Consider the following 20,913-nt stretch of genomic DNA (forward strand, 5'->3'; position numbering starts at 1 on the left):
GCAAAAGTCCAACACGACCCCCTACCAGCCTAAAGCCAGGGCAGAACAATCAATACCTTGATGTACTTCCCTGATTGGGGCGATAGAACAAGGACCCAGGCCCACAACAGCAGGGGCATGTTCCAGTTCTATGCCTTCCTGACCCCAGTTGGATCCCTCTGTCCATACTCTCAGGGCCCACTAAGCTAACCCATGGGGAACCCTTCTCCACATCTGCAGACACCATCTGTGCAGCACCTCACTTTACTTTGCTCACAGATGTATCCCAATGGGCAGATAGCACCACCGGGGCCAACACAGTGGTGTTGCCCACTCCACCCCCGGGGTGTGACTCTCGTCCCCCCCCTCAGGGGCAACTCTGTCCACCAGGACAGCAAGCCACAGTGACCCCTGACAACTGTCAGGGATGAGAGCCCGACCTCAGGCCTCTCTAACCACTGTGACTGTGGAGAGTGGGGGGCGGTAGCCACAGGTGCCTGGCACCCTTTGACCACTCTCTCTTCCATCAGGTCAGGGATGGGATGACAACCTGACCCTGGTCCTCCCCTCTGGGGCTCTGTACCTTCCCTGCAGAAGCGGCACCCCCAGAGTCAAAAACTGTCAGGGTGCTTGTAGAAGCAGTCCTGCACAATTCTTCCACCAGTGCAGGGCTGTTAACCTGCAACTGGTCCGCCAACCTGGGGTCTGTACCTTCAGGTTGGGCCAGGGGTGAGGCTTCCCTCCCCCTGCCCTCCCTTCTGGGGTCCTGCACCCCCCAACTAGGAGTGGCCCCCTCAGAAGACAACATGGGATGGGCACTGTTAGCAGTAGCCCCTTCCTCCAGGTCAGGGGGGACACCCTGAGCCTGGCCTTCCAATCCAGGGTCTGTACCCTTAGATTGCACTGGGGCCAGGGGTGAGGCTCTTTCTCCCCTGCCCCTACTCTCAGGGTTCTGCACCCCCCCCCCTCAGGGAGAGTACCCCTTGAAATCACACCAGGGGGGGGTGATTGGGCAAACCGCCCACCCCTTCAGGTCAGGGTTTACCCCCTGAACCTGATCCTCCAGTCCAGGGTCTGTACCCATAGACTGGACCACTGCCTGGCAACCCAGGACTTCCTTGGGAGCACACTTACCCCCCATCAGGTCAGAGTTTACCCCCTGAACCTGATCATTCAACCCAGAGTCACCACCCTGCGGTTGAACCATTGCCTGGCACACCAGGACTTCCAGGGGGGCACACTTACCCTCCTCAAGGGACACACTGTCCCGAAGGGCCACACAAGAGTCTGGCTGGCGCAGGTCTCCTGACCTCTGCCCATCTGACAGAGTCTGGATTCCCCCCAACCCAGAAATGGTCTCACCAGGGTCATTCATGGGGGGCTCTGCTCTCAGAGCTGACCCCTGACCCTCCAGGTTCTCCACTGGGGTCCGCAACCCCCTCTCAACCCTCTGTCTGGACTTCTGCACCCCCTCACTAGGAGTGGTACTGCCAGACACCTGAACTGGTGGGACGCCGGCTACAGCCGCCCCCCCCAAGTTCTCCTGACACTGTGGGGTCTCCCTCAACAGATGGCCCTATGGTACAGGCTAGGCTCCCCTCCTGGTGTTCCCTCATGGAACCCTCCAGGACCTGGGACCAGATCTTGGGCACCTTGGGCCTCAACCCATCCCCATTCTCTCTCCTCTGAGACTGGACATGGGGTCCCTCACCCATCCCACTACACTGGGACCTACCTGGAACACTACAATCCTTCCCTACCTCACCTGGTTGGGAAATACCTAGACCACTCCTCTCAGGAGCCCCCCCAAATGTCTCTTCAGACTCTCTGGTACTCACCAAGAGGTCTGCCTCCATTGTAAGCTCCCTGGGGTCAGAGAATTCACACTCCACCTGGTGTTGGCGTAGCTCTGGAAAATAAGGACTAGACATATGCTCTCCAGCAATTACATCACTCAGCCCCTTACATGAATTAACCAAAGTACCCTTCACCCAACCATCCAGTGACTCTGCTTTGAAAAAGCACCCCACATCACCCTCCTGAGACTGGTGAGACAGTACCTGACTATCCCTGACACTCAACCCACACTCTTCTGGGATGTCTTCACATTCCATAACCAGGACTTCTACCTGGGGGGAACCCCTCTCCCTGTCACTCTCACCTAGAGTCAGTAGAGTGTCCCTCCCACCAGTAGGAATATGACTCCCCATGCCAGTTCCCCAATCCACCTCAGGGACCCTGTGCATCACTGGAGCTACCTCATACCCCTGAACCTCCTGGTGTGTGTTGACTCCCTCCTTCAAGTAGGGCACCACATTTCTGGGCATGTGCACTTCTTCAGCAGCACTAGATATACAATTGTTGCTGCCACCATTCCAGCTGGACTCAGCCCTTATGACTTCCAGCTCCTTCATTTTGAGCTCATAAGCCCAAATCCTCTTTTTGATCTCTAAGTCCCTCCTCCTTTCTTCCAACTCCTTCTCCCTTTGCATCCTCAACTCCTTGAGCCGGCGAGCCCTCTCTGCCTGTCTGTCCTGTAACTCTTCAGGAGTCAGACACTTGGGTGGCACCCTGCTACCCCTCCTGGGGACCCTCCCCCCAGGCGTAACAGGTACCTCCACTACACCACTGTGTATCCTCTGCACTTCCCCACCCACATTCTCCTCCTCTGTTTGCCCTCCAGCCTCCTTAACTGTCTCCCAGGCCCTCTGTGCCTTTTGCACCTCTCCCTCCCTGGTGGAGCTCTCAGTGGGACAGTCAAGATCTTTAAGGAACTGCTTCAATTGAGCAACTGAGTATTCCTTCAGTTTCTCTATTTCAAACACAGCTCCAGCTGTTGCATCTCCAGATTGAGACATGATGGTCACAAGTGCAAAGTTCCAAAGGCAGAAAATACGTTCCCAATGAAGTAAAAAGAATCCGTCAAGGGATCAGCAAAATCATGGAAGTAGAACAAAAAGGAGTCCTTAAGAGAAAAAGCAAAAGATCACCAAACAAGTAGTATGTGGTCACGTAGTGGTCTGAACTCAAACAGTAGTGTACACTTAATCACTGTATGTCAAGTACGAATACAAGTCCAAATCCCATCCGCTGATCACCAATGTTAGAAATGGGGTCTTTGGTTGACAGTCAGGTTACCCCCTGTTCAAGCAAGGACCCTCACTCTAGTCAGGGTAAAAGAGAATCACCCTCAGCTAACCCCTGCTTACCCCCTTGGTAGCTTGGCAGAGCAGTATGCTTAACATCAGAGTGCTAGGTGTAAAGTATTTGTACCAACACACACAATAACTTAATGAAAACACTACAAACTGACACAAAACCAGTTTAGAAAAATAGGAAATATTCATCTAAACAAAACAGGACCAAAACGACAAAAATCCACCATACACAAGTCAAGTTATCAACTAAAAATCAAAAAGAGTCTTTGAGTAGTTTTAAAAACACACTAGCGCTGCTAGAGTGAAAATGTACCTGGTGTGCGTCAAAAATAACTCCGCACGGCGGTACTTGAGTCAAAAATCCAGCCGCACGATGATTTGAAAATCCCACAGCGCAGGTTGTGATCTCCCAGCCTCCGTCAGCGATGCTGCGCGTCGTTTCTCCTGCTCCGTGCGTCTATTTTTTCGGTCGCGTTTCCTGCGAGCGTCGTTTCTCAGCTGCGGAGCTGGCAGCGCATCGTTTTTTCAGCCGTAGATCAGATTTGCGTCAATCTTTTCCCCGCACGGCGCTCTGTGTGTGGATTTTCTTGTCTTTAGGCTGCCAGCTTCTCCTTTCAGGGTCCCAGGAACTGGATGGGCACCACAGGGCAGAGTAGGAGTCTCTCCAGAGACTCCAGGTGGTGGCAGAGAGAAGTCTTTGCTGTCCCTGAGACTTCAAACAACAGGAGGCAAGCTCTAGATCAAGCCCTTGGAGATTTCTTCTCAAGATGGAAGGCACACAAAGCCCAGTCTTTGCCCTCTTACTCTGGCAGAAGCAGCAACTGCAGGATAGCTCCACAAAGCACAGTCACAGGCAGGGCAGCTCTTCTTCCTCAGCTATTCAGCTCTTCTCCGGGCAGAGGTTCCTCTTGGTTCCAGAAGTGTTTCTCAAGTCTGTAGATTTGGGTGCCCTTCTTATACCCATTTTAGTCTTTGAAGTCACCTTTCTTCAAAGGGGACTCACACCTACTTGTGAAATCCTGCCTTGCCCAGGCAAGGCCTCAGACACACACCAGGGGGTTGGAGCCGGCATTGTCAGAGGCAGGCACAGTCCTTTCAGATGAGAGTGACCACTCCACCCCTCCCTCCTAGCAGAGATGGCTAATCAGGAAATGCAGGTTACACCCCAGCTCCCTTTGTGTCACTGTCTAGTGCGAGGTGAAAAACAACCCAACTGTCAACCTGACCCAGACAGGGAATCCACAAACAAGGCAGAGTCACAAAATGGTTTAAGCAAGAAAATGCTCACTTTCTAAAAGTGGCATTTTCAAACGCACAATCTCAAAATCAACTTTACTAAAAGATGTATTTTTAAATTGTGAGTTCAGGGACCCCAAACTCCACATGTCCATCTACTCTCTAGGGGAATCTACGCTTTAATCATATTTAAAGGTAGCCCCCATATTATCCTATGAGAGAGACAGGCCTTGCAACAGTGAAAAACGAAGTTGGCAGTATTTCACTGTCAGGACATATAAACCACATTACTATATGTCCTACCTTATCCATACACTGCACCCTGCCCTTGGGGCTACCTAGGGCCTACCTTAGGGGTGCCTTACATGTAAGAAAAGGGAAGGTTTAGGCCTGGCAAGTGGGTACACTTGCCAAGTCGAATTTACAGTGTAAAAATACACACACAGACCCTGCAGCGGCAGGTCTGAGACATGATTACAGAGCTACTTATGTGGGTGGCACAACCAGTGCTGCAGGCCCACTAGTAGCATTTGATTTACAGGCCCTGGCACCTCTAGTGCACCTTACTAGGGACTTACTAGTAAATCAAATATGCCAATCATGGATAAACCAATTACATACAATTTACACGGAGAGCATATGCACTTTAGCACTGGTTAGCAGTGGTAAAGTGCTCAGAGTTGAAAAGCCAACAGCAACAGGTCAGAAAAAATAGGAGGCAGGAGGCAAAAAGACTGGGGATGACCCTGCATAAGCAAAAGTCCAACAATATATATATGTGTATTTATATATTTTTTTTTTATATGTACAAAGTCCGTTAATTGGAAAGGGAGAAGGGCACCTAACAGGATGAATAGTGCAAAAGTACTGTATCAGTTTAAGTGGTCTTCCTCACAGCCTATCAGTAGTACTTTGTTTGTTCCACCCTTTGTTTCATCTTTTTAAAGTGCCAAGAACCTTGTTGTTCAAGGTATCCTGCCCAGCCACGGCCCATCCTTTGGGGCTGAGGGGCCACGTCTCCCCACCTTTTGCCCCTTAAGAGGAGTGTCTATCAGGCTGAGCAAAGGTCACTCTTTATGTTCAGGTGAGGCAATCAGGAGCTAGACATGCGCTATTTGTGCAGGCTCTCAGCTGCCTGAGATGAACTTTGCTGGGCTGAAAAAGTCACAGCCCTTTGGGCGTGATCTCTTCAATCTAGCAAAGGTTCCTCGAGGCCTTCCACCTCATGACAAGAGGGAACGTCACTGATTGCTTTGGACCTGCTTTGGACCTGGGTGCTTCAGTTTTAAGCCCTGAGTGGGGTGGGGTCAGCAGTCTCACTGACCCCATCCCACTCTGTGACGAGTTGGGACTGCTGCCTTCTCTCATTAGCTGACCTTAGGTTAGCCAGTGAGGGAAGGCAGCAGTCCCAACCCTCCTGAAACCTTTGAGGCAGAACTGAAGGTAAATGTGTCTGTGTGTTTTTTTTTTTTAAATGAATGGTGCATGCGTGTATGTTTGAATATTTGATAATGAGTGTTGTGAATGGATGTGTGTGTGTGTGCCGGCATGTGTGAATAAATGAGTGTGAGTGTGCATGTGTGTCCCGCCCGCCCCCCTTCCTCCTAAAATTACCGGCCGGCACTGATCCCGCCACAATGCATTCTGGAAGTTGAATTTCATCAATTCAGAACATACCAAATTTAATCAAAGGAATCCTTGTTTATTGACTCTGAGCGCAAAGATTGTGAAAAAAGATCTCGGCATGTTAGTCAGGCACAAAAGTATTGCTAAGCAAATATATCCTGTCCAGTTATTTTTGTTCTGTTCCATATGCTAGAGTTTTTGGGTGTTCGATTATCAATTTACATAGCACCTACCCTCCTCTACACTTCTGGGTTACAGAATCCATCCTAGTAGTCAGATTAGATTTATAAAAACGGAAATTAAAAATATAAGATAGAAAGTGTTGCTGATCCCTTAATTTGAAATACAAAAACCCATAATAAAACAATCCTAGGCAGCAAAGGATCTTAAAGCCAAAGACACAGTTCCATTTCTCATTTGCACAGTAATGATACACTGAAATCTATTTAGCCTCAGCGATGGTTCTTCTCAAGTTTAGAGATCTGACCAGGCAGGTGAGGATCTCTAAATGTGGGGGATTAGTGCTCACCAGAGGTGCGAATGTCGCTGGCGGCCTATCCCCACACCCAACCCACCCCCATAACACACACACCCACACACACACGTTCTAAGTTATCATGTAAACTTTGTCTTCATGAGTGGAAAAAACAACACATGCATTCATAATTGCGTTGCGTGCAAAGGGTTTTTTCACAGCGAAAACATGTTTCCTATATAGTAAAAAAGTTTTTTGGTTTTTTTTTTTATGGAAAATGTGAACAGTCACACAATGCACTTTCTCTTGGAACAGGCGTATACTTATTTGTTTAGGGATACCAGACATATTCCTGTAAATCTACTAAATTCATTCATTACCAGGACGTTTGACCTGTCCCTCTGTGAAAACAATCTAAGCGTTGGAAGTTCCAACAGGGTTGGGGTATTTTGAATGTCGCTGTATCAAAAGCACAGATAGACAATAGCTACCAGGTTTCCAGCCAGAGAAAGGGAACATGAAAAGTTCAAGGTTTCTTAAAATACAGCCAGAATGGAAAAAATATTTGAATTATGAGCTCAACCCACAGATCAGCTCGCTCTCCATTGTTTCTCACACTTGCACCAATCTTAGCACCATCTTTTGCGCTTCAATTCGATGAAAGTTCTTCGTTTTCTAAAAGTTCATGCAATTTGGCTGGAAGTCTAGAAAACTGACATATCACTTTCTCATTTACTTTGTGACAATGATGAATACCCTACGAGTGTTCGCTGTCTCTGAAAAGGTTACCATTCTCTGCTAGGTATTTCTTGCCGAGCTGAAGAAAGTAAATCAATTTTTTGCTGTGAAAGTATTGAAGAAAGACGTGGTTTTGATGGATGATGACATTGAGTGTACGATGGTGGAAAAGCGTGTCCTGTCGTTGGCCTGGGAGAACCCGTTCCTCACACACGTATACTGCACGTTTCAGACTAAGGTAAGCTCTTCCATACTGTAAGCGACTCTTGCTTCATTCAAAGTATTAAGCCTTACATTCCGGTCACACACAATGATTACTTACGAAAAACATCGTGTAAAACGTAAAGAATTTTTAGTGAATGTGATGAGCGTGAGCCCGTTTAATGTGTCCAAAATGAGTTGTTCTTGTGTGGTGAATGGTAAAACAAATCTGCAAACACAAACAAGGGACGCTTACAGGGTTTTTGGGGCCGCGGGCAGAAAGAGAATGTGCGAGGCTCCTCCTTTTTGCATTCAAAGTGGCATCACAGGAAATGGCATTACAATAAATTACAATTAGTCCTTTGACCCTAATAATATAAGTGAATATATTTTAAAGTTGTGTTAAGTGGAAGTATATTTAATTATGTTAGCCATACTGGGTAGAAACGTTTTGTGTACATCTCTAAATAATTTAAATATTCAATCAAATGGTAACAGATTGTTTTGAAATTAGTGCATTATGTATGTATGTATGTGGTATATAAATAGTACAAAACTAGCCTAAAGACAATAGACACCTCTAAATGGTCAAAGTCAAAGACTGAGCCAATGTGTGACAGAATGGGGATAGCTGGTGTGTTGAGCATTGCTGTATCATGAGGTAGTGTTCTTTAAAGAGGTGAGCATTCAGCTGTTTCCTAAATTGGAGCAGGTTTGGGGCTGTACTGATGGGTAGGATGACATTATTCCAGATCTTTGGTGTACATATTAGGCAGGCCTTTTGTCTTGTTTTTCCATTTTTACACTTCATCTTCCATCTGAAATGTGTCCTTGTTGCCGGGATGCAGAGAACTACTAGAGGTGGTGAGCTTGTCATCCAGAGAAGGAGGGATACCAGTCGCAATGGTTTTTTTAGATGATGCAGCTGGTTTTGATGGTGGTGAGGGATGGCAAGGAGAGCCCGTGGAGTTCCATCAGGGTGGAGTGATGTGGTCATATTTCTTCAGGCACTAATAAGGTGGGATGCAGCATGCAAGAAGCTCTTAAAGTGGGCTAGTGTGTATTAAAATTCCAAGATGGTTTTCCAGCTGCCCACTGGTGATTTCTGAGCAAGAAAGCTATGAAAGCAAACAAAACAGTTTATATTTGTTTGACTTCTTTGAAGGTCTCACTTAAGTCACTGTAACGTTCTCAAAACTACATAATACAATGATATGTGGGCAAAAAGGGTTTATTGGCATTTCCTTTGTTGAGCCATGTCTATCAGACCCCTATAAAACCCTCTGCAGCCTTTAAAAGTTATGATAATAATTATTAGTATACACTTAGGTAGTCCCAGAGTGTATTTCATTTTGTAAATTAATATGAAGCAAATTCAATTAACACTTTTAAGATATATCTCCTTTCACCTGCATACAATGATTTCCCCAGCTTTGCAGCATACCTGGAAGACATACATCCAAATGACATACAATGATGCTGCGAGCCTTGCTCACAAGCTAGCCCAATTCCTTGGGCCTTACAGAGCTGGACCATGGCTACAAGGTGCAGGGGAGAAAGCTCAGGGTTCTGTGATTGCCACCTGACCAGTATTTAACTGGCATGACCAGTATTTGCACATCTAAATCAGAAGTAAAAATAGATAAAGGAAAACAAATGTGCATTTTTCTACGTTTTCTGCAGGTGGGCCAAGGCTGATTTGCAAATGGTTTTCCTCATCTGTTATGTTATGCTATGCTATGCTATGTTATGTTATGTTATGTTATGTTATGCTATGCTATGTTATGCTATACTATGATATGCAATGCAGTTCTATGCTACGCTGTGTTGTGCTGTGCAATGCTATGTAATTCTATGTTATGTCATGTTATGTGCAAATTTATAGCACACTGTCACCAATGAGGGTAGCCTGGCACTTTACAGATGAGTGGAGGCTAGCTTCTCAAGCACCTGCTTGAAGACCCAAGACTTCAGCATTTTATGAAACTCAAGAAGAGGTGAGGAGACTATAATGTTGTGTGGGATGTTCCATGCTTTAGGAGCGATGCATGAGAAGGCTCAAACTCCTCACCTGCTTTTGCATATGTGTAAGAAGTGAGCTAGTAAGACTTCGGCTGAGCAGAGATGTCTGGGGAGTTGGTAGAGATATACGCAGCTGTTCAGGTGTGATGGGCCTGTATTGTGTAGTGTTCTGTATGTGATGGTGAGAAAGTTCAACTGTGCTTGCTTGTGTAGCTGGAGCCAGTGAAGTTACCTCAGGTGTTGTGTGATGTGAGTCTCACATGGAAAGATGAGGACCAGACTGATTGCTGTGTTCTGGACAGTCTGTAGCCTTTTTGTGAGTGTCTTGGTGATACCTGAATAGAGGGTGTTATTGTGGTGTAGTCTGCTGGTGAAGAGTCCTTGGGTGACATTGTGCTGGTGTTGTTTGGGATCAACTTGTAGATCTTTCGAGCATCCTCAGAGTGTAGAAGCAGGATGTAGTAACGGCATTAACCTTGGCTGTGTCAAGCTTGTTGTCAATGATGATCCTGAGGGTTCTTGCTCGTGCATTGCATGAGGGAGTGGGTCTGAGATCTGTGAGCCACCAGGTGGAACTCCACGTCGAGGCATCCCTTCTGAAAATCACCACTTAGGTCTTGCTTGTGATCAGGTTGAGGCAGTTGGTCTTCAACCAGATGTCTACTTTTATCATGCAGAAGTGGAAGTTGTATCTTGTGCTGGATGTCTTGTCCAAGAGGGATAGTATTAGTTGTATGTCATCAGCATGGAAGAGTATGTTGAAGTTGTGTGCCCAGAAGTCATCTGCCAGGAGAACCTTGAGAGAGGAACTTTGCAGACTCCACAAATATGTTTCCGAGGCATAAGGTGACATGATGATTGTTTGGGTTCTTCTCATGAGAAAGGTGCAGATCCTTTGGAGGGTGGACCTTGAATGCCAGACTTGTGAAGTTGTCTGATTTGGATGGGATGTGAGACTGGGTTGAAGGCGGCACACAGGTCTAGTAGGATGAGGATTGTGGTTTCGCCTCTGTCACAGATTATCTGGATGTCCTTTGTTGCTACAATTAGGGCTGTACAGTACTGTGATTTGGTCTGAATCATGATCGTTTGACCTCGAATCCTTGATGAGATGGTCAGTGAGGTTTCTGTTGTTGGCTTTTTTCAGGTTCTTGGCAGAGTTTGGCAGAAGGTAGTTTACAAGCTTGACTGAGGTTTTCTTCAGAAGAGCGTTGACAGCTTCATGCTTCTGAGCTTTCAGGAAGGTGGCCATATTGATGGATGTGTTGAGGATGAGTGCTTCGTTAATTGGAGTGTAACCTTTCTTAAAGGTAAGATTGGGAAAGGGGTCAGACGGCCCCCGGAACAGAGGTCTTTCAAGATTATTGCAGTTTTACCTTTGGTGATGGTGTTCCACGTGGTCAGGGTGTTTCTTTTGTCCAGTGCCAGCAGACTTGTTACAAACTTTCTGGGGTCTGGTTGTGCGTCAAATTTGTTTGAATATGGATATGATTTAATTGCAGAAAAGTCCGAGAGGTTGTTGCACAGTTCCTGATTTGAGGTAATGTCGCTAGTAAATGCTGCATCTGTGGTGAATTATTTATTTGGGAACATTTCTTTGCTGCTGTTTAAGCTATCGTTGATGCATTTAGCTAGGGCCTTCCTCTTGGTTTCCCGCATTTGCTGCAGGTTGTACCTCAGGGTAGATTTGAACATGTCCTTGTCCGATTTTTTCTGGCTCAATCCCAAACCTCTGTTCTATTTGCTTACAGTACTGCTTGGTCATTATGAGTTCTTCAATGTGCCAGTTGGCCTATGTTTCACACCGAGGTGTCGTCTGACTGGCTTATTCCCAGCTAAATTCATAAAACAGAAGTTCTCTAGAAAAGTCAGTTGCCGGACTTGATTAACTGTTGTTCAAGACAAGGAATTGTCCCCATTGTGTGGAAAAATACCTCTGTGAAATCTGTTAATGAACACTTTTCCATTTTACTATTCCTTGGCAAACATTACGAAAAGCATTGGCAAAGCCAAAAGGTCTTGGCATTCCGAGAACTATAGGCGTTGCCAATGTTAATATTCATAACTGTTGTCAATGCATTGTCAATGTTCATGGCACATCGGTGCAGCCATGCACACTTGGTGCCAGGTGAGGCCTACCCTTCTCGCAGTGTCCCCAGTGGAGCGTGTAATGTGCCCTCTCTCCTCCGGAGGCCAGAGCACTCAAAGCAACGCAGCAGACACACACCAACATAGAGAAGCTACATCTCCACAGCAGTTTTCCGCTTACAAATGGCATGATGTAATAACAATGTTGTTTACATTAGTTGGCATGATGTAAGAAATTGTTTTTTGTTTTTGTGGTCTCCCTGCATGCATGGAACAATGTATATGTTCTTACTGAGTATGTTTGTTTTTACTATATATGTCTTGTTCCAAATGAAATGTATGTTGATAAATGTAACGTAGCCACTGTTGTTACCATGGGATGGTCAGCCGTTAATCTGATGGATGTGACAATTGGAAATTAAGCACACAGGTATGCTAAAGTAATATGCAAGTGGATATGCAAATATAATCTCGCACTTCTGTGTATTTCATAGAGGCTTTATGTGAGTGCATGTCTGAAAAGTGAAACCGATATAAAGCCTTTTTTTAAGAGAACATTTTGAGAGTAAATCGAAATTCAAAGTAATGTTGCACTGGCAAATCATTGCGTTTATTTGTTCCCTGATCTGCTCGTGAAACATTTTTAATTGTTTTTGCACCCAAAATACACCCACCTTTAAATCGTGCTTCTATCGCTGCAATGGACAGAGTTTATTTAGGTATGTATTTTCAATAAAGATCATGTTATTAAATGCCTTTTTTAAGCATATGTTTTGCAATTAAATCAGATTCAATCAGAACTAAAAGTAATTTGCACGGGCAAATCAAAATAAAAAATAAACGCACTATGTTGAAAGTATTTAACTTTGAATTAATGCTGCAGCATTACATATAAATATGAATGTGTGTCAATCAGTTTTACAATATGCGCTTAAACAAAGGCTTTCATTGCTTGATTTTGTTTATAAACATGCACACAAATAAAGTCTTTAAATGTAAGTGGTAGAGTGCGTTTTATCCATGTGTTTCGAAGTCAATCACAGACACTCAGACTTACAAATGTATCATAATGATGCTGACCCTGAGTGTTGAGGGACATAGCTAAACAGACTCCTTCAGAAAACAGCGTCTGGCATTTGACCTCGGTCTTTGAATGCACAGCAAATGTGACAAGATAAGAACAAGATTTACAGGCCTGTTTACAGAGGAGCTTGGAGCAGGGAGTGAAAACACAAATGCTCATGGCAAGTGCTCTTTAATAAAGTAAAAAGTACTACCTGAAACAGATCCTAAAATGGAAGTAGCAGAGGGATAGTGTAATTTCTCTATGCTCTCGAGGAGGGCTAAACACAGGAAGAGGCATGACAAATGCAAGCCAAGGACAAATAGGGAGAAAGAATATGAGAGCAATGATGGAGACAGCAAATGGGAAGCCTGTGGGAGGGCTGAAGTCCACAAAGTACATAAAACATGTTCTGTCTAGCCGAGACCTAAAAATGGTTAGAAAATAGCTCCAGCAATTTTTCAAAGACAGCCTTTTGGATGCCTTAAGTATGGATTCCTGCCATGTCAAGGCATGGACCCAGTGCTCCTAATTGATTTTGGATAACATTCAACCTCTAGCAAGGGCACATTTATTTTTAGACTTATAAGGAGATTTCAATACCATTAATCATTCCATCCTGAGACAACCCTGGGTGGGGTGGGCTGCGAGTTCATCAAACGTAATACATCATTTCTATCTGACTTTCAGAAGGTCATAAAGTTACAACCTTTTCATTCCACATCAAAGCAATTGAACTGTGGTGCATTGCAGGAGTCAGTCCTGTCACCACGCCTTTTTAATCAACTCTCCTAGAGCACCTAGGGGTCAGTTTCCTTTATATATGCAAGGGGGCAACACTCAAATCGTATTTAGTTTTGTTAATCAGAGAGCAAATATGAACCTTGCATTAGATGGGAAGACTTTGACCAATTCTTTTGCTTTAACATACTAGTGGATATATTTTAATCTCCTAACAGTAACTCCAACCAAAACTGAGGTGCTGCTAATGACCAAAGCATCTCTCGGTTCAAGCTCTACTAGCCTAAGTTTATGCAACCTCCTCCGTTCCCCCTAAAGGCATATGCAGTCTTGGCATCCATCTCATGGTCAATGTTGCTGCATGTCTCATATTAGCCATCTCAAGATATTACAGCATATCCCAATTCTTAAGAACTCTTCACTAGCTACCACTTGATCGGTAGATGTCGTCAAAGCTGTTATAATCATACATAAAATCCTACATCACCGTAAATATGTCAGGGCTGAGTAGAGTTTAGTGATAGAAAGGAGTTTTAGAGGTCAGGGATGGGTGGAGTTTGGAAGTAGAGAGTGGTCAGGGTTTCGTAGAGTTAAGGAGTAATGAGGGATTTTTAGGGTTCAGGGATGGGTGGAGCTTAGGGCTGGTGGGAGGCTTTATGGGTCATGGATGTGTGCAGCTTAGGGTGGTGAGGGTTTTGGGCTCTGTTAGAAATTGGGTCTTTGGTTGACAGTCAGGTTACCCCCTGTTCAAGCAAGGACCCTCACTCTAGTCAGGGTAAAAGAGAATCACCCTCAGCTAACCCCTGCTTACCCCCTTGGTAGCTTGGCAGAGCAGTAGGCTTAACTTCAGAGTGCTAGGTGTAAAGTATTTGTACCAACACACACAGTAACTTAATGAAAACACTACAAAATGACACAACACCAGTTTAGAAAAATAGGAAATATTTATCTAAACAAAACAAGACCAAAACGACAAAAATCCAACATACACAAGTCAAGTTATGAATTTGTAAAGATTAAAGTAAAAAATAGCGCTTGGAAACACAAATGCTTCGATGAGGTGTTAACACGGCGTCGTGACAGAGTCGTTCCCAACAAGCCAACACCATTGGACCCCTTCCCGTATGCGAATAGGTTAGCACCAGTTTGAAACTGGTGCTAACTGTAATTGTTTTGTGACCGCATTCACGGTCACAACAATCATACATACCATTTGGGTTCGGTATTAGGAAGGGACGCCCTTGACATGCCCCTTCCTAACACTGAATCGCAAAACCCATACTGTGATTCGGTAACAATCGCAGTTTGGGCTTTGTACATCCCAAAAAACATTTTTCACGTCGCAAACGGGCTGATTCTGCCAATCGGCCCCTTTGCGACTTGAAAAATGCGTCCTACATCTGGCCCTAAATGTGTTAGAAAGGTATTCTGGGAGACCTGTTAAACTAAGATACTTGTGGCTTAAAGAAAATCTTCAACTTTACCTACACCTTCATAGGAAGCATAGAAAGTGTTTCCAGAGCAAGTAAGATTTATTATCAGACCAAAGATAAGCTTGGTTACTTTTTTTTTTAACTCTTGGGAGCCTGAAAACCTTCTTGTTTAGGAAGCTGGCATTTATTGTATTTTAATAGCATATATATATTTCCAAAAGTTAGTCCCAAAAATATTTCTACATATTATGTGTTTAAAAATTATGAAAGTTTACTCTTTGCAGATAACATTCACATGTGCCTTATGTGAATAAATATTAACACACTCCTATTGCGATGTACCTATTTTCCCGTTGAGTGTTTTTTAAACTTAAGCTTGCTCATTAACCTTTGGGGTCATGGGTTTCTGCTTTCCATATCTTGCATATACTTTCCACTACCGATTTCATGGCGATGAAACCCAAGAATTCTGGAATAGTGAAAATTGTACAGTTTTGCAAACGCTTAGTTACGAAGAAACATTGATATTTCAGCATTAGACCAATCAGTTGCATGTTGAATGTGAAAGGTCGTTGCACATAGTAGCTCTTGGGCATAAGGCACATCAATAACCGCTCCTCGGCTGGTACCTTCTATCAGCGGAATTTAACCACCTGCACCACACAGTCGATGCCGTTTTTCATCCCAATGCTTGCATCCTTCGCCCGCAATCAATCTACACAGCCTTTACTCTCTGACCTTTCGAAAAAGCAAAGAGATCATTTGACCTCGATGAAAGGCACAGTAAAACATGCTCCTGCTGCTTGATCTGGGGCACGGTTAAAATTATATGTACATAGCTTTTGACATATGAAAGAGGAACGGTTAACTTGTGTCGTGACTGCGAGTTATTATTGGAGAAGGTTTCTAGGCCGACCGGAATACCTTAGATATGGAGCTTCAAACAGAGAAGAAGAGCATAGATCTGTCAAAGAAACATCGATTTTGGAAGGTTGCTTGATTCAAAGGATTCCAAGGTACTAAAACAGAATTCAGAAATGAAAAACAAAATGAGAATTTTCTTTATAGAGCCAATTACGATCAAATGTAATGCTAACAAAAATGTCTTTATCAGCCACGCTGTAACGTGGTATGCGCAGACGACAGACAAAGGAGGGAGGCTGGTAGTGCATGGTTTCTTCGCCTTGCGCTTAATCCTGCTGCTACTGCGGTCAATGAGCAGTGGAAAAAGCTTTTTTATTCTATCTGCTAGACTATATATATATTCAAACATAACTGACCAGGCAAGTAGGCCACCCATGCTCTTGCAGCCGCGGGTTAAATATGTAGTTTTGGTTTCTAGAACTGAAAGCAGCCTGACAGATCACCTCCCAGCTCCTCACATCGGGCCTCATTTATAAGAATCTGACCCATCGTCATCGCTTCGTCACGTTTCTTGCACCTGCCGTACATACCCTAACGACGTTATGGATGCACTGTATTTCCAAAACAGAGCTCCATGGCGCATGTTTTCACAGATGCGTCAATATTTCTGAGGCATCAGTTGGTGCTATACTGATGCATTGCTGGACTTGCATTGATCAACTGACGCAACTTCAGCAATGCGAGGAAAGTCCCATAAGAAAAAGCCCTTCGTCAATTTTATGCCTGCTCTGAGAAGGCTGTAAAAGTTTGACACACTGAAGTCACAGAATGACTCAGTGAAAAGTTGTAAATTTCATTGTCAGTTCTACGTGGCTTTTTCCCTGAGAAGGCCTACCCTACATACATTATACCTTGCACAGGTAAAATGTGAGGCAGGGCATTACAAACTGATGCATTGGGCCCAATGTGTCAGTTTGTAAATATGGAGCAGTGAAGTGCACTGCAAGCACCTCAGATGCGTCAAAAAAATGATGCAGCGGTGGTGCAAAGGACTTGTAAATGACGTCCATACTGTCCAAATGGTGAGTCCCTCAGGTCAGTTGGTCCAGTGCAACTACACCTGTTGCAGGAATGCAAGCAACACCACTTCACATTTGGGGGGGATAGTGCACAGCTCAGTCATCAAATGAGGGAGCCTCTGTGTTTCCCTTTTTCAGGTGTCCTGGTGCATACATTTCAGGTCACCTCAGGAGAAACAAAGGAGCCCACCACCACAGGTTCAGACCACTAGGGAGTTGAGGGCAACTACATTTTTTAACTGCCATAGAAGGGGTGCTTTACTTTTTAATATATGTTGTTAGTGTAAAAGCTATTGTGTCTTAGGGTGGCAATAACCACCAATATGGCAGTAGTATTTTACATGGAGACAGTGGTATTGTGTTTGGCAAGTGGTACTTTATAAAGTGCGAAAATGTTGACACTGGCGTCATTGTAGCTTATTTCCCCCCAAATAGTATTACTACTGTCTACAGCATAAGCCATTAAGATCTGTAACTCAGGGACAAATTACCCGCACCATTCCTGCTATCCTGGGCAGCAGACTTTTGACACCAATAAATGTCCGACTTCCTCTGTAAGCAGTGCTGTGGCACAATGAGTTTTCTTTGTCTGTGAAGAATAAGTGTCTATTACAGTTTCCACACTGAGTAGAACTATGAATTATTAGACCTGCCACCCACTGGGAAAGTTGCCGCACTGCTCTTAAAGGAAAGGCATTTCTCTGATGAAGTGTGACTATTTCCTTCTACGTTCCTGGGGGAGTATCTGATGACACGTTCAGGGCCGGATTGCCCATTGCTGGCATTAGGTGTTTCTCAGGGAGGCTGGAAGGGTCAGGGCCGGTTTTGCAGTGGTGGGGGCTGGTTTTGTTACTGGAGTAGGTTTTGTAGCCGGGCTGCGATATTGGCCTCGAGTAACAAAAGCAGCAGTGCTTTAACGCTTGGAGCCCCCCAATCCCAGGGGGCTGGTCAGACAATATTGCCAGGGCTGCTTTGGGTTCCCAGTCTGGCCCTGGCCACATTATTTTTGCTCCTCACTGTCCACGGACCCGAATGCATGGTTTTTTTTTTCAGCATCATTTCTGCTTACCCAGTACAGCCCTGTGCTCAGTTCTAAGGTTCTAGTACTCTCACACTCTAAGCTTGTGTTGTTGTGTAGCATTTTCAGTGTTTCTCCTAGATTTGAGGATCTTTATGTGTCTCATGTGAACGGAAGTGGAATATTTGCTTCTTCCCAAACTAACATGGCCACTATGCACTCTCTATCAATTGCTTTTCTCAAACTGTTATGGCTGTGGCCTTTCCTGTATGTCACTTCCTGTTTCTTTTACCATTCAACTTCCCATTCTTCCATATTGGAGGGTCTTGAACATACCATTCCTTGTGCCACAAGTGCACTAGTAAATATAGATTTCTCCATTGTTGTTATTGGGTGCTGAAATCCTGCTCATAGGATCCCACTGAATCTTCTGAAATCCTGCTCCAGCTGGATGTGGACTTCATCTCCTCAGGTCCAGGGTTTGTGAGAACTTAGAGCCAGATGTACGATGCAATTTTGTGGTTGCAAAATGCAAAAAATTGCCTTTCGCGACAGCAAGATGGCCTTGTAAGATGTACTATCCCTAGTTTGTGAGTCAGTATCCAGTTACCGACTCGCAAAACAGGGATTGCAACTCGCAATTAGGAGTGGGTGTTCCAAGGGCGTCCCTTCCTAATTGCAATTTCAGGCCCATGTATGATTGTGTTGCAACTGTGAATGCAGTAGCAAAACAATCGCAGTTATCACCAATTTCAAATTAGTGGTAACCCATTCGCAAATAGGAGGAGGTCCCCACTGGCCCCTTTTGTGAATGGAGCACCAAACCTTTTTTAGAGCAGGCAGTGGGCCAATGGCCAACATCCATGTGAGTGCAGCCATTCCCAAATGGTTCGCAAATTGCTGCCTCATAAATATTAATGAGGCAGGTCCCTTGCGACACATTTGCAAATCTCAGTGTGGGTTACACTGCTGTACATTTTGTTTTGCGACTCACAATTTGCGATTCGCAAAAAATCACAAATTGCTAGTAGCAAAAAAATGGTTGTACATCTGGCCCCAGACTCCTTGATAATTCTGTACTGGAATTCTCCTGCCTGCCTGGAGGTTTTTGGTGCATCTTGGCTATATCTCTATCTAGTAACCCTTTGGAAAGATAACAATTGCTTCCACATGATATTGAAAGTGTTAAGCAACACAGAAAGGTGTTACCCTTGCATCTGGACAGCCTCAACAAAAGAAGCACATGAAACTACCATGTCCAGCACTTGACAGTTTGTGAAGCAAGTCTCTTAAATCCTAGCCTAAGTATGGACCCTTCTCCGGATCTAGTTTGAAGTCCAGAGTAGCAAGCACAAAACAGGCTCTAGCTGCTAGAGAACTTTTTTCAGTTGGCCTTGGTGTTCTCTGATTTTCCGGAGATGCAACCAAGTTACAGATTTTACTTAGCAACTTTAGTAGTCCTTTTGCCTTCCAACAAACTCGTTATTAGTCAAATCAATGAATAGTCAGCTATCCAGTCAATTGTCTCTGTTGTGCAGCCATAACTTGGGCCATTTACTTAGTGTCCATCTTGAAACCCTGTCCAGATGATAATAATGCCGTTCTTGCTGCCATTAAAAAGTGTTTAAATAATTAGGCAGATATTTCTCAGTGGAATAGGCTCTATATTCAACACGGATACTCGGATGTCTCATTTTACATAATTCACTTTTTTTCAAATAGCTGCAGAAACAACCTGGGTTAAGAGGACTCAGTTAAACCTGTTCAGACATGGAGTAAAAGAGGAGATGAAAGATGACCCGACAGGATCTGTTCATTCCACCACTTTTTCAGAATTGATTGAAACAGTCATTCTCATCAAACACCATTTGAAAAACATAAGAATGAAAGTAGATGGTCAAAGAGACTTGGTCCTGAATCTCCACGTAACGTGGAGTTCACTTTGGCTGAAAAATGTACTTCTCAAGAGAGAGCCACACAGATCAGTGTTATTAGGGGGCCCTTGCCTGAAGCAGAGAAGAAATAGAGAAGAACAGTTTATTTCCTATATCTATTCCAGTGACTCAGGTCATTTGGTCAGAAAATGTAGTGCTAAATCTCCAAAGAACCCAAGAAATGGCAGTGCCGGGCTTTTGTAAGAAAGGAAGGAACAGGTGTTTAGGAATCTGCTTCCCCAGCTTCAACTGTTAACAATTTGACCACAGTAGCAGGTTGCTGTGAAGAATATGCCCATGAATCTTTAGGCAGCCTATTGCTTTTGCCTTACCTCCTAATTGGGAATTTAACTGCACATTTCCATTTGAACTTCAAGCATTTATTGCTTTGGGGAGAATATAGCCCCTATCAGAAAAATAAACTAACCTTCAAATATTGCCTCAGAAAAAAATCTTCAAAAATGACTATTATTTCATTCTACTTCTCCAGTTGGAGACTCAAAGCTTTTTGTGACCAAGAAGACCCAAGAACTACGTTCTCTGCATAAATTCCCAACATCTAAAGAAGGTAACAATTAAGGATTGCTGCCTATTGCCATTATTACAATATGTTCTGGAAGTACAAATTTAACCTTCTGCACACAAAATTAATAATTCTAAAGTTGTCTTTTCCAGCAACATGTCAATCAGTACAGGCATTTTCAGTGAGCTAGTGAATATTCTAGTTCACTATCAGACTTCTGTGATCTTTATAAGAACTCTGTGACTTTCACAGGCAGCTGTTATGAAAGAAGGATATGTGGGTTGATACAGTCATGAGACTTGCCTCAGGAATCTCCTGGGGAGAAATAGACCAGCAAGGAGCCAATCAAAATGCAGCGTTATGGTAGTGTATAGCTGTCTGAATTACAGTAAAAGTTTTTCATACCATCATTCAAGATTCTTGTTTGTCATCATGCATGTTCAAAACTAATTTCTGCAAACTCATACCCATAATACAATGTGTCTAGTCACTAATTTACATGGAACACCTGTGACTATGAAATGACTATGTTATAGTGGACATAAGGTTATACTTGTGGCCTTTTTCTTTATAAACAGATCCCTAATAATAGACCTTTACACAGTATTTTTACCCAAGTTAATACTCTGTTTTCCATATTGATCTTTGGAGCAGTCAAATTATTTCAGTTAATGTGGTCAGGAGGTTTCCATTTTGCCGAATTTTTTAATTTAAGTTGGTGTAATGTTCAAAAGG

General features: G+C 44.1%; 1 protein-coding gene across 1 annotated transcript in view; it reads left to right on the plus strand.

Moving 5' to 3' along the window:
• The window catches only part of PRKCQ (protein kinase C theta), a 437,429-nt gene that overhangs the window by 220,352 nt on the left and 196,164 nt on the right, over positions 1-20,913 (plus strand). Inside the window, exon 12 of the mRNA XM_069229272.1 lies at positions 7,277-7,450. Within this exon, the coding sequence (XP_069085373.1) occupies positions 7,277-7,450 (174 nt within the window). The remainder of the gene's footprint in view (positions 1-7,276; positions 7,451-20,913) is intronic.

Source organism: Pleurodeles waltl, chromosome 4_1, assembly GCF_031143425.1.
Source record: "Pleurodeles waltl isolate 20211129_DDA chromosome 4_1, aPleWal1.hap1.20221129, whole genome shotgun sequence".
NCBI classification, from domain to species: domain Eukaryota; kingdom Metazoa; phylum Chordata; class Amphibia; order Caudata; family Salamandridae; genus Pleurodeles; species Pleurodeles waltl.